This window comes from Rhineura floridana, chromosome 10 (genome assembly GCF_030035675.1).
Source record: "Rhineura floridana isolate rRhiFlo1 chromosome 10, rRhiFlo1.hap2, whole genome shotgun sequence".
NCBI classification, from domain to species: domain Eukaryota; kingdom Metazoa; phylum Chordata; class Lepidosauria; order Squamata; family Rhineuridae; genus Rhineura; species Rhineura floridana.
The window spans coordinates 72,955,166-72,968,710 of record NC_084489.1 but is presented as its reverse complement, the minus strand read 5'-3'; the positions used below and the strand labels follow the sequence as shown (position 1 = coordinate 72,968,710).

At 40.5% G+C, this 13,545-nt stretch overlaps 1 protein-coding gene across 2 annotated transcripts in view; it reads right to left on the bottom strand.

Annotated features, from left to right (window-relative positions):
* The window catches only part of ADARB2 (adenosine deaminase RNA specific B2 (inactive)), a 471,433-nt gene extending 458,657 nt beyond the window's left edge, over positions 1 to 12,776 (bottom strand). For both annotated transcript variants that reach the window (XM_061586916.1, XM_061586917.1), the window contains exon 1: positions 12,181 to 12,776. In XM_061586916.1, coding sequence (XP_061442900.1) covers positions 12,181 to 12,280 — 100 coding nt within the window. In that variant the 5' untranslated portion in view covers positions 12,281 to 12,776. The remainder of the gene's footprint in view (positions 1 to 12,180) is intronic.
* Between the last annotated feature and the right edge of the window lie 769 nt (positions 12,777 to 13,545).

Here is a 13,545-nt window from a genome sequence, read left to right as displayed (position 1 = left end):
AAGGGTCACAAGGAGCTGCAAGCCCTAGAACTCACCACTGGTGGTTACCTGGACGGGTGCTCCGTTAAGCAGACCACCACCTTGCTGGGCTGCGAAGCACCACTTTTCCAGTTTTGATTGAACTGCAGCAGGCCCTTCACTAAAAAAAAAAACACCAACCAACAGAAAAACCAGCAACAATAGCTGCTGTGCTGGGCACTGCATGACCAGGACCCAACTAGGCCAGCCTACGGCTAGAACACCAGACCAGACAGACTGAGACCAGTAGGGTTGCCAGGCTCAGGACCTGAGACTGATCCTGTATCTTTAGGAGAAGAGAAAGTCAGCCAAGTGCAGGTGTTCTTGCAACTCTGTAATGGGAAAAACCACAAGGTGGAATTCTCCCTTCCCCCTGCACAACTTTTAAAGATACAGAAGACCTCTTGGCTGCCAGGGAATAAGACATAGGCCACATTCACACCAGACATTTTCAGAGCTTGGAAAAGTTACTTTTTTGAACTACAACTCCCATCAGCCCCAGCCAGCATGGCCACTAGATTGGGCTGATGGGAGTTGTAGTTCAAAAAAGTAACTTTTCCAAGCTCTGCATTTATTCCACTTTAAACAGTCATGGGTTCCCCCGAAGAATCCTGGAAAATATAGTTTATGAAAAGTGTTGAGTGTTAGGAAACCTCTATTCCCCTCACAAAGCTACAATTTCCAGAGTTCTCTGAAAATAGGGATTGATTGTTAAGCCACTCTGACAGTTGTAGCTTTGTGAGAATAGGAGTCTCCTAACAGCTCTCAACACCCTTCACAAACTACCCTTCCCAGGATCCTTTGGGGGAAGCCACGACTGTTTAAAGTGCAATAAATGTCTGGAGTGAATGTGGCCATATAGGCCTCTCTCATGCCCCACAAGATTTTGGCAAAGCCTCAGAAGACTTTGGAGCAGCATCATTTGGGTGAGTGGCAGCGCGTGGAACATGTCAACAGTGTTGGCGTGGGATGCTCAGGTAGCAAACTACTAGGGCCAGCCACCCAGCTCTGCTCCACCCAAACAATGCAGTGATCCAATGCTGTGAACAGAGCACTTGCATGACATTCACATGTCACATGTGTAGGTTCTGTTCACAACTTTGGATGAATCTGTGGAGGTGGGATTCTTTCCTCCTCCCCCATCCATCTATTCATAGCCCTGGATACATCTCATGAAGAAGACTCGACATAAAGCAAGGTAGAAGTAGTTTGCACACACATTTCTGCGCTGAAAATAAATGCTTCCAATTCAGAAAATGCAACAAAGATTTTGAGATCTCTTTTTAGAGGGTGTGCCTGTTTTTACCCTACATTTCCACACCACCTACATCTTTCTGTCAATTTTTCTCCCTTTATTTATTTGATGCATTTATATCCTGCTCTTCAAACCAGTGCAGATATATTGGTGGTATGCACGTATGCAGATATACAGAAGACATAAACTGGGACCCTTGGATAATCATGACTCCTAGTGTAAATTTCCTGCATTACACATACATCCCTTTCTTATCATATTGCAAAGGTGTGGCCAGCATGCTGTGAAAATGCAGAAAGACCCATAATCATTTTCTGTACCATGTAATATCCACAAATGTAACCAAGGACCATGTTTGCGTAACCACTTTCCCTCCCCAATTTGTGATGTTACATGAGGATTTTTTTTTTAAGTCAAGAATCTATACTCAAACCACACATGAAACATACCATATTTTTTGTGTGAACTGTAGAGAGGAAGGTAAACTAAGCAGCCTAGCTGGCATGTGGCTTTAAAAGCATGTGGGTGATGCCAACACTTCAAATATTATCATGCATTTGAAAGACCAGATTGCAGAAACAAACATCAGACGCTTAGCATAAATAAATGGTACACCACAGATTAATCAATATGTCTGGTGTAGTGGCTTGCAGCTGTGGGAAAATCCCCTGTCAATGACATTAAGGAATATTTATTCCCGCTTTCCCCTTTAAACTTAAAACGTAAACTGCAAGCACTACGGTGCAATCTAATTACTGTCTGTTCTGCTTAACAATTGAGATCTCTAATGTTTCCCAAGTCCCTTTTTCTGCTTCCAGGTCACAATTCATATAAAACTAAGAATCCAAAGAGCTGGTAATAACAGGCAGAGGGGGAAAAGAACAGTAATGGCATCTGTATCAGTGAATACCAAATAATTAGGTTGTGAAATTCATTTTCCTCAACTTGCAGTTGTCCATTTGCAATTTCAAATTTTAAACAGTCTAGATTTTTTTTAAAAAAGCAACTTTATTTGGATATATAATTTTGTGCTTGTTTCACCTCTAAAACATCACGGATGTTGATGAAATACTTTTCTATTTACATGTGTGTCAGAGTTGAAAGCAAAGCTCAAAGGAAGGAGGGATGGACAAATCTGTCCATTTTCAGTTTTTTCGTGTTTCCAATTTTCCCAGTTTTAAATTCAGCTGGACCCATTTCCAAATCAGTTTACAAACTTTATTTTATGTCTGTATGAAAATTTGTTCACCTTTTTGTGCAAAAATTTTAACTACACTTTGCATCCACTACTTTAAACTAGCCCATATTTACATTGCACAGAAATGAAAGTTTGAATTCTCTTCTGAGAGACCCCTTGAAATGAGAAAGGGATTTTGTTGAAATTTTGCCCACTTTCCATTCGTTCCAGTTGCATAAAACATTTGTGCCTATATTAGCTATGGCACTTACAAATTACATATTCTGAAAATTTCTGTGAAAACATATATCCAAAATATAGCTTTTTATTGTTATTCTTTCCATTCTGCTTAATTTGTCTAGGAAATTCATTATCTTTATGCATTCAATCAGACTAGCTGGCCACGGTTTATGATTGCACGATTGCGTTGTGTTGACATTGGCCACAATTTGGTCACTATCTCTTACAGTGATTATCGCCTTGCCTAGAAAATAATCTCAGCAACTCTGCCTGCTTCTATCAAGGAGACCTAAAACATAAGGGGGGGGGGATCTTCACAGTTTAAATACCAAACCAATGTTTTGCAACTTCTAAGCAGGGAATATCTAGTCTGTCACATTCAGCTTTCCCACACCCTGCACAGCACCTTCAAATAGTCTTAGTAAGCTAATGTTTCATTTGGACTTGAAGAGGCAAGGATGCCACTAATAATTACAACCACTTTCTCTTCCAGGAGACAAAATGCACATATACCTGCAGTCTGCATGTTGAAATTGAACTTCACTCAGCTCAGACTCTCCATAGCTTTCCAAAAGCTCAAAGCATTTGTTGATCATCAGGCTGGCTTATGTTTGCAGTCTTAACTGAGCAGAAATGCAGAGAAGGGATCAGATCAGATAGTACTACTGCAAAAAAGGACACTAGTCACCGACCTAGAGCCATTTCACATCCTGGGTTACCATTTCAGATCTCCAAAGTCATTTGCATACAGGAGCAGTGCATCTTGTGCAACCGTGATTCCTAGATCTCTGCTCCATAACAATGTCTTTAATGGACAAGGTTTTGAAAGAATATGACTTGGAAATCAGGCAATTATGAATGTCAGTCTATTGGCTTGCACCTTACTTAGGCTTGGGTGAGAAGGTAATTCCCATGGAAGTGGGTTAGGAGGCATTTCAAGCTAAAGTGTGAGCCACATCTTGAAATATTGGAGGAAACACAGGCCAGAAGACACAGAGCTGCATTAGGCATTCCCCAGGTCTTTCAAGCAGCCAGTTTGATTTTCTTATTCTTTTCTCATTTAACACCAGAGCCCAATACCCTGCTACATTCTGCACAGGAGATTTGCCCCAGAGTTAAAAGTGGTTTTGGCCAACAATGCAGGGAGCCTCCATGTTTCTTAAACAAGTCCAAAGCTGACTTGGATGCACAGAATTAATTGCATGGTCCCTAGAATACAAGCTATGGTCACTTTCTCAGAAACTGGAAGTGTTGCTAACTTCCTCAGCTGTAAGAACGCTGTATCACGCCATCTCCCTGCCCAATCAACTACAGACATTTGACAAGTGCAAAAACATGGTGGAAGACAATTATGATAATCTGCTTATACTCAGGAAGCTTCTTTATAAGCATATATGTTTGGTTTACAAGGCATGAAGTCTATCAGTGTAAACAGCATTCTGATCCCATAGACATGCAAAGCGGATACAGGACAGCCGCGTTATGGCCTGATCATGTACAAGCCAACTTGAACAGGAAGTCTCCCTCTACTATAGTGCCCAAGTTGCAGTGTCACTGGATAACCTCCTTACCCTGTCTTGGGTGATCAGAGTGCTAGCCACAATGCTTTTGGGATGCCATGGAGATTGCCATCCCAGCTCCACCCCTTCCTCACCAAACCACTGCTGCACATCAGCATTGTGCATAGATTGCTGTACCATTGCACATCACTGGCAAAGGTACAGCAACCTATTCTGTTGCACCACATGACTTACACTAGCTCAAAACAGCTGCACAGTGCCCTTGTCATGGTCTGCTGCTGGTAAAGGCGACTGAGACACCACACCGTAAATATTTATTTGCTCATTGACTTGAGTGACAAAAGATACTATGCTGTCTAGAGCTGTGCGCGAATGTCATCTTGACATTTTCTACCCTATTTTTTTGAGTAGAGAAATTGTGGGGACCATTTCACCAAATTTCTCCAGGGGCAGGAGGAATTCGGGAACAGTTCCCCAGGGATGGGGCTCATCATTAGCACAGTTTCCTCCAGCCTGCTCCATCCCACAAAACAGTGTCTTTTCTTCTTTTTGCTACTGAAAGTGACAGCAGCAGCACAATTGTGCTGGCAGCCTGGTCACCATTTTGAATCTACCCCAATGCCCTGGACCGAGTGTCATTCTGGGGCTTGGTGGGGACAGTGGCTACCACCAAAAAACAAAAAGATATGGAGTCTATTCAGAGAAAAAAATTTTGAGGAGCATAAAAAAAAATCTCAGAAATGTTCTGAGAAAAAAGGCTTCTGAATTGCAGCTTTGTTCTAATGTTATCCATATGCAAATTTATTATCCTTGTTGTCAATTTTACCTACTCCTTTTTAGGGTCAGTGCATCTCAAAGTTTGAATTAAAAGCTGATGGTAAATAGATAAGAGTTTACCTTTCCTAGTTTCATACTCTTCATCCCAAAGCAGTGGCTCTGGTATACCTAACATGGATTCCAATAACCACACAGACTTCTGCACTCCATTCTCTCCATTGCCGTTGCATTCACCAGGACCGAAGGGGGCAGCCCCCCCTCCTGTTGAACTATTCATGTGTGCCAGAACTAATGGAGCTTTGGAGTGAGGCCATTGTTTTTTCAGTGACTCTCTCTTTGTTCTCCTACCCTTAGAAAGGAGATCCCCCAGTTTAACTGCTCTACAACTACTTATTATTTCATCAGTGTAGCGACAGTTCCGGGTTTTCCAGGAACACAGTTTATAATAATTTTTATAATAATCTTTTAAAAATAATTTTGACCCAAAAATGTTCTAGCCAAGGGCATATCCCACACTTTATCAAATCTCTCTCGTTTCCAGGCTATTTTTCCTTCAATTCTTCCTATAACCTAACATTTCTGATCAAGGCAGGAAACTTGCTAAGCTATCCACTGAGCTGACTGATGAGTTTCTGTTCTTCATACATACCATACATTTTTAAAACCGAAATTAACACCACATTTACATTCTGCAAGCAAACTCCTCAACACTCTGTCAATAAATTAGCGGCGTTATAAAGGCCAAGCAATATAAACTGCCAAATTATTTGATACATTTATACTAAAGGCATATTATTTGACAGAATGACCAAGATGATTGTGAGCTGCCTTTGAAATTGTTGCAAATTGTTGTACTTCATCATTGCAACTTGCTTTTTGCAAGATTTGCTAGGTTGTCAGTATTTTTAGACAAAACAGACAGGAAAAGATAACATAAAGGAGGAATGCATGCACTTCATTTTTTGTATCAGTGCCTATCAAGCTTTCCCTTTTCCCAGATAACTAATAATTTACATACATACCAAATTTGTAAATAGCCTGCAATACCATAGAGATAGTTGGCTATGAAGCTGGAAAGCGATTAAAGTTCACTGCTATTCACATAGCCTGGATAATTTGCGGGGGGTGGGGGAGAGATGCTTGACCTAGGTGAAAATTTCTTTTTCCCTTGAATTTACTTATTCACAGTTGCTGACCACATATACATTTCTCTTCTATAACGGTATAATGCTATTTATAAAGGTATAATGCTATTTCAGTGAACTGCAGCTGGAGAACATGGATGGAGTATGAATTTGTGCTCGGAAGTAGATGAATCTTGATGGTGATGAAACATGATACTTAAGCAAAATGCAGATTCTAGATTCAATGGTCTTCTTCATGGGAACTGTGATTCTATCCATCCTGTTATTGATTGGTAGCCTGGTGCTACACATAAAACCTATTGAAGATTGAATGCGTGGGGTGGGGTGTAGGGTAGGTAACAGAGAGACACAATATTCCTTGCTCGAAAAAAATACTTTAAAAAGTTCTTCCTCTTTTTAAATCATGTCTGTCCTTTGATAAATATATAAGGAAGCCCTTACAGATTTCTTTTTTATATCGCTTTGATCCTTCATTAACCATTTTCAGGCATTTCACACATGTCAGTATCAACTCAGGCAGTCCCATCACCAAGTCTTTTAAATACCCCATTCATCTCAATTAAGAAGAGAATTGTGCATGCGTGGCTGGGTGGAGGGGCAAGACTTCAGCTGATCCAACAGGGCTAACACATTTGAAAATTGTGCATAATCATTTCCTGTATTTGGATACACGAAACACCAAGAGATGACACTATTGTGAGAAGTCAAGGAACAAAAACACAGGGGTTTTCTTAGGGGAACATGACCAGATTTCTTCTCCCTCTTTTCCTCTCTGTGTTTTTTCTAAATGCCACATGGAAAACAACAGTTCCAGTAGTCAAATAAGCAATTAATTCCCTTCATTGCACATTTTAACTAAATAGTTATTAATAGTTTTAACCAAATAGTTTCCTCTTTGTATTAGGGTGCCTTATTTTGTTGCTCTTTTTCAACTCATCCAGCCTTCTCCAGCAGTTTTTGCTAGGAGGAGGTGGCTCTGCTGTTTATGCAAAACTCCACAGAACTGTGAATTCCATAATTTCCCCCTCATTCTAAATTTAAGTTCATCCATCGCAAATTGCTACCATTACCATGGATCACTAGAAAGTAAGAGGTGATTGCAGAAAGGATGTGTGTGTGTGTGTGTGTGTGTGTGTGTGTGTGTGAGTGAGTGAGTGAGTGAGTGAGTGAGTGAGTGAGCACAAATAAGATGAATGTAAGTTTTAATCAATTTGATCTCCAAATCCCAATCCTTGCTCTCAAGCTGCCAGAGGATAAAATAAGATGCACATCCTGTAGCATGACACCAGCCTATTGTGGGAAAGAACATTTGTCCCTGAATCCAGCTCAAGATGGAACACACTCATTTATTACTTTGATATTACGGGGAGAATGCAACAATGGTAATCCGCATGCATTCAGCAGCCCAGTCCTTAACACGGTCTTGCAATTTCATTAATTTTCACAGAAATTTCATTAATCTCATCTCTTACACACATACACCTACACTGCTTCATCCGTTTTGTTCTTTTTGCCAACCCTTTCTACTCCCCAAACATTAACCTTGCATCTTCTTCCATATTGTAGCATCTAACTTTGTTTACTTCTCTGACTGCAAATGCCTCAGCTTTAGTCTAACCCCAGGAACCCACATGCAAACAATGAGTCAACTTAATTGCTGTTGGTGAACTAGCAAACAAGAAAACATTTTAAGCTGCCAACTATATTTTAAGGATTTGGGGGGGCATCTTATTTGCTACTAACAGGTGTCTAAAAGTTTTTACATGCTTGCTTATATATTTTCAAATGCTTTTGTCCCCAAACAAGCTATTTTTTAAAACAAACCCTCACATTGCTTATGCCCAATTTTGCACAACACATTTCTCAGTATGCTCATCAAAATTTACTGCATTTTAGACCCATGATTTTAAAATAAAAATAAGTCAAAGCCAGGCTTTGAATATAAACAATAGGGAATTCTTCCAAATCATTGGACCAGTTTTCTAGTATCAGTTCATGCCACAAATGGACATTAAAATAAAGTGCTGGAGAACAAAAATGTACAATTATATAAATTATAAATCTAGCATTTGGGCCCTTGTTTACTTTAAATAGATTTTTGGAAATAATACGTTTACTTACAATTCAAAGGTTTTTACCTCCCCATCCAAGTGATGGAGCAATATATCACACATTTACCAATTGCTCTGAACAAGAGGCTGTTCTTGTCTGACAGCAAGTGATACTTTGTTTCTAAACACATTACTCCTTGCAAATTCTATTGAAATCAATAGGATTTTATTTTATTTACTTATTTATTGCATTTGTATACTGCCCCATAGCCAAAGCTCTCTGGGCGGCTTACAACAATTAAAAACATTAAAAGCCAATATACAAATTTAAAAACACATTTTTAAAAAACACTTTAAATCTTGGCCTTGGAATTCCAAAATAAGTGGAAAGATACTTGTATATGATAAATGGGTGAAAAGGGCATTTGGTAATGTTTTGATTTTTTTAAAGTCTCCTAAATGATTCAGAGTTATTTTTTCACTTATTAAAAAGACACCAACAATACACACACCAACTATATAATACAGCCCAGGTTAAGCACCTCTAAGTCTAATTGATTATAGTAAGAAAAGTTACTTGTATGCTTCTGTATCACACTGAAATCAGTGTGACTTAAGAGAGCTTAACTTTGGCTGGATCGTGCCCCAAACAGAAAACAATATTATTTTTGACATTTTCAAATCAGGCAAGAGATCCCACTTCTGAATTAGACAAAGAAGTTAAGAGACTGCCATAGCAGATACTCTAATCCTAAATATATCCCGATTTTCAACTAATTCACCCAACGCAGAATCAAGGTTTAACTCCTTCAGAGCAAATTCATAACAGCAAAGTGCTTCTAAGAAGAAGCAGATACTCGGAGGCTGTACATTTTAAAACAAACTTTAAAGGTAACGCCTTTCATTGTAAGGGTATCCAAGAGAGTAAGTTGGGAGGGGATGAGAAAACAGTATTATGAAATGAGTATCAACAGTTTTAGCTTCACATTGGTGGTTAAATAAACAACACACCTTCGCAATATTAAATGTCAATCCATCACATGGGTATTTTAGGTAGAATACTCTGTTTTTCATATATAATCAATGCACACTTGTCAGCTGAACGGTGAATTTAGATGCGCCTTTTATTTTCCTACATTGTTCAAAGCCAGGCTGACATTTCTAAAGGAATCACCAAGCATTTTTGGTCTGCATGATGAAGTGGACATAAACATCTCTGCAGACATAGGTGGCTGTATTTTGCACTTCAAAAGTAGAACTAATCTGTAGTATGCAGTAAGATATGCTTTGGAGCATCATTATGCGTGTATCGTTAGGAACCGATCAACATTTTCCAGCATGGTCCAAAAAAATCATATGACATAGAAGCATTTAATGGTTTTTTGACACCATATTGATGTGTTTTTAAAAAATAATTCATTCATGCTATTTATAGATATCTGCTCTTACTTGCCATTTACACGATTATAGCTAAATAAACCACTTTTTAACCTTACCTGAGAATATGGTTTAGTCTATCTTAGTGGCAATAAGACAGTAAATAACAATTTCCAAAACTATTACCAAACTATCAAATATCAACAGGTGAGCTTTTGTTTTTTGTTTTTTTTAAATGTAATTTTCAGTGCCAGAACATATTCATATGCATCTTCTTACAAATTATGGGAGTCCAGGAAGAGAACTGTTTGTCAGATCAGCCCTTGTTACCACTACATCCCGAAAGGTAAAATAGATACGTAACAGTCTCAGAACAAAACTCTTTTAAACAATTCAATCTAATCATGCCTTAGCTTAGTTATGAAGACATGGAACTCTTGATACCATACTCATATAATCAGTCTCTGAAGTAGTTAACACTCTACAAACTTACTCTTTTTCAAGAATAATCCTTTGTTGCTGTTGTAACACTCAGAGAGATGCAGAGGATGAATGAATCTTCATTACAGATTTTACAAATATATTGGCCTTAGAAATAGAGAGTGGCCCACTGGAATTTGCATGGAAAGCATTTTAATACAGAGATCTTGGCTGAAATGAATTACTGATTCATTTCAAGAGACAAATTTAGAATGCCACTAAGTTTAAAATTCCTAGAAAGCAGACATTGCTTAACTTATGCAAGCGCTGCATGACAGATACATTACAGGTAGAATGTGAAATCTTAGGCAGAATATGAAGTGTCTGCTTACTAGTCTGTAACACAAGAGGTTTAAGAACTGAAAGAAATTTCACTTCTGGATAGCTTTAGTAACAATTAATACATTATGTGGCATTTTCCTGCTCCCCCCTCCACTTGATGCTTCAAAACCGATTTCTGAGACTGAGGACACTTCCATAAGTTTGTTGTCCAATAGAAGTTACAAATAATATTGTTCTTTTAAAGCAAAAGACCAAATTACAAGGACATACCTAACACTTTTTATTCATTTGACTTTCTACAGACGTATTTGACAGTTTAATTTGTTCATGGGTTCGTGATGGGAAATATTAACTGAAAGAAGGCATATCATAAAAACAACCAAATTAAAGAAGACTGGATTCATTCAAGTCTTCCAAGCATCTCTCAAAATTTATCTAGCCACACCTACTGTGGTCTTGAAATACATGGGAGTAGCAATTAAAACACTGATTTGTGCAATCTATATTTTGGGCCTCTAACATTCCAACTGCTTCATTCTCAGAGATGGAAGAAAAATTTCCATCTCAACTCCAAAAAAAGATCAGTCTTGAAGTGCCTGAATGAGCTGACAAGGTCTCTATATAACAATGACAACTATAGACTAGATGGAATTTACTGCTTCGATAAGAGACTTTCGATTGAGCACCTTTGCAGCAGAATGTACTTCACTGAGTGAGGCTCTGGCTTACTTTGCGCTTGTCATTTGACTTTCAACTATTATTTCACACTGTCTTTAATGGTAACTGTGGAGACAGCATTAGCAATGTGCTGGCAACATCTCATCCTTCCTTTATGAGGAAACAGGCCAGTTTTGGGAAACCTTTAATCTCAGGCAGACTTTCAGCTTTTTATGACATCCGGAAGATTCACTCCTTTATCTTTTTTGGATTAGGATAATTATTCCTCTACCATTTATAGAATGCTGGTCCTTGAGAGAACTGGACCAGCATTAATACCCCTCCTAACTTTAAAAACACAACAAACCTTGGCAAAAATGATTAACAACAAGGCTTAGAAATGTCACCAATCTGGGCTCCTATCTTTATTTCACTCCATGCCTATCCCCCCCATAGCAAAATGTGCTCCTTCCCTTAAATATACAATTCCGATTGGTGAAATGTGATCAAATGGGTCGTAATGATGCACACACCTTCATTTTTTAAAAAAACAGAGCATGAACAACCATGTGTAAACTAGGCAGCAGCGAAACTATATACTTGTTTCCCTGACACAATCAACTAAAGTGGAGAGTGTTCTTGTTATTTTTTTAAAAGGAAGATGAAAAACCTCCTTTTGGGAATCTCAGACTACTCCAGCTTTCCCCCACTTCACCCATTATGGATCATGTGATCATTTTACCTCTGACAGGGTCAAAGGAATCACCTGTTATAGATGCTTTGACTAGCGCTGCGGAATCTGGCTATTTTGATTCCAGCACATGGGAGGCGGGGGAGGGAGGAAAGTCTCCCCTCCCCCCCACATCACCCTGGCTTTAGACCTCTAGAAATAATCTCCCATGTAAATATACCCCCCTTTAGAAGCACGCACTGCCTTCCAAACATTTACCTGCCTGCAGTGTGGGGATTTCTGAGGTAAAGGCATGCTCGCAAAACAATTGAGACGCCCCCCCCCATGCTCTGTGGCTGCAACATCTGAGAAAGAGTGCCAAAAAGGCAATCCCCTCCTCCCCGCACACAAATAAGTCAGCGCACGCACACAGCAGCCTCCCCCGAAAAGAAAGCCAGGGGCAAAACAGATGCAAACGGATAAGGGGGAAAGGAGAGGCGGCTCGCGGGAAGGGAAGGAAGCAGAACTTACCTTTCCTCTTCGATCGTCTCCTCCTCCTCCTTTTCGACTTGCATTTCAGCTGACTGCCCGGAGCTCCAGAAGCCCGGCTGTTCCCCAGGACGGAAGTCATCGCTGGGGAGTTCAGTAAACAAGAGAATCAAGTGGGGCGCGTGTGGCTTCTCGGTCGCCTGTCGTGGAAAAGGGGGGGGGAAGCGGAGGGATGGTCTTAACGCCCCCTCCCTCCTCTGTATCGCGGCTGCTGCTTTCGAGCAGTCTACAGAGTCGGCGCTGACTTTTTAAAAATTATTACAAATAATAATAAAACACACACAGAGAGAGAGAAGCTCTGCGCGGTTTAGGCGCCTCGGCCAGCTGGGTTCAAGCGCCTGCGATCTTCAGCGCTGGCATGTTTGAAAAGCTGCTGCTGCCGCCGGTGACCGAGAGAGCACCGCGAACAGGTACACAGGCACTCTTTCAAATAAATAAATTGGAGACACTGAGCGGGAACCCGCCGTCCCCTCCTTCCTTTCGGCGTCGCTTTCCCTCATCCACTCCCTCACCGGGCGCCTTGCTTTATCAGGGGCTGGGTTTGCACGGCGCCCACTTTTCTTTCTTTTTCTTTTCTGTTTTTAATTTTTTTTTTTTGCACCTCCGCTAGTTGTTTGGCCCACCGCCAGCCACTTTGAAGCCGATCGTGCAAGGAGCGTGTCTATTTGCTGCTGCAAAGTCTAATTAGATCCAATCACAACTGTCTCCTGGCTCTGACATCAGCAGCCTCCCCGTCTACTCCCCCCCCCCGTGTGTATCTCTCTCCAACCATCCCTTGTCAGCTTGCAAACTCAGCTCCCATTTGGGCTGACGGATATGCCTACGACCTGGTAGGAGAAGGGAGATCGGCCCCGGAGGGGAATTGTTGTAAAGGAACGAAAACCGCGCAAAGCCCCCACCCTTAGGCTGCGGTAGGTCTGGATAGAAGTCGACAGGACGGTGTATTATACAGCCTGATCCGGGTGCATCTGTCTCCCGTGTCACCCCCCCCTCTAATTTCGGGAAGTGCGTCTCCCTGAGTTGGGGTGTATGTCTGGCTGTCTTACTCCCGGTAAGCATGCAAAGGGTTTTTCAGCCTAATGGTGCAGTTCTATGCATGACTAAGGCCTACTGCGTTCAACGGAATTGACTCGCGTGTAAGATCGTGGCTCTGGAAAGGAGTGGCGCCCGCACACAAATGCAATCCTTCCCACCCTTCCCAAAAAACTCTATTTAAGTGTTCGGTATACTCCTATGTATGTAAACTCTTGTATCCTATTTATTCTTGTTCATGCATTTTTTTAAGTTCAGAAGAAGTCCCACTATGTTCAGTGGGATTTACTCCCATGTAAAAGCACCTAAATTGGT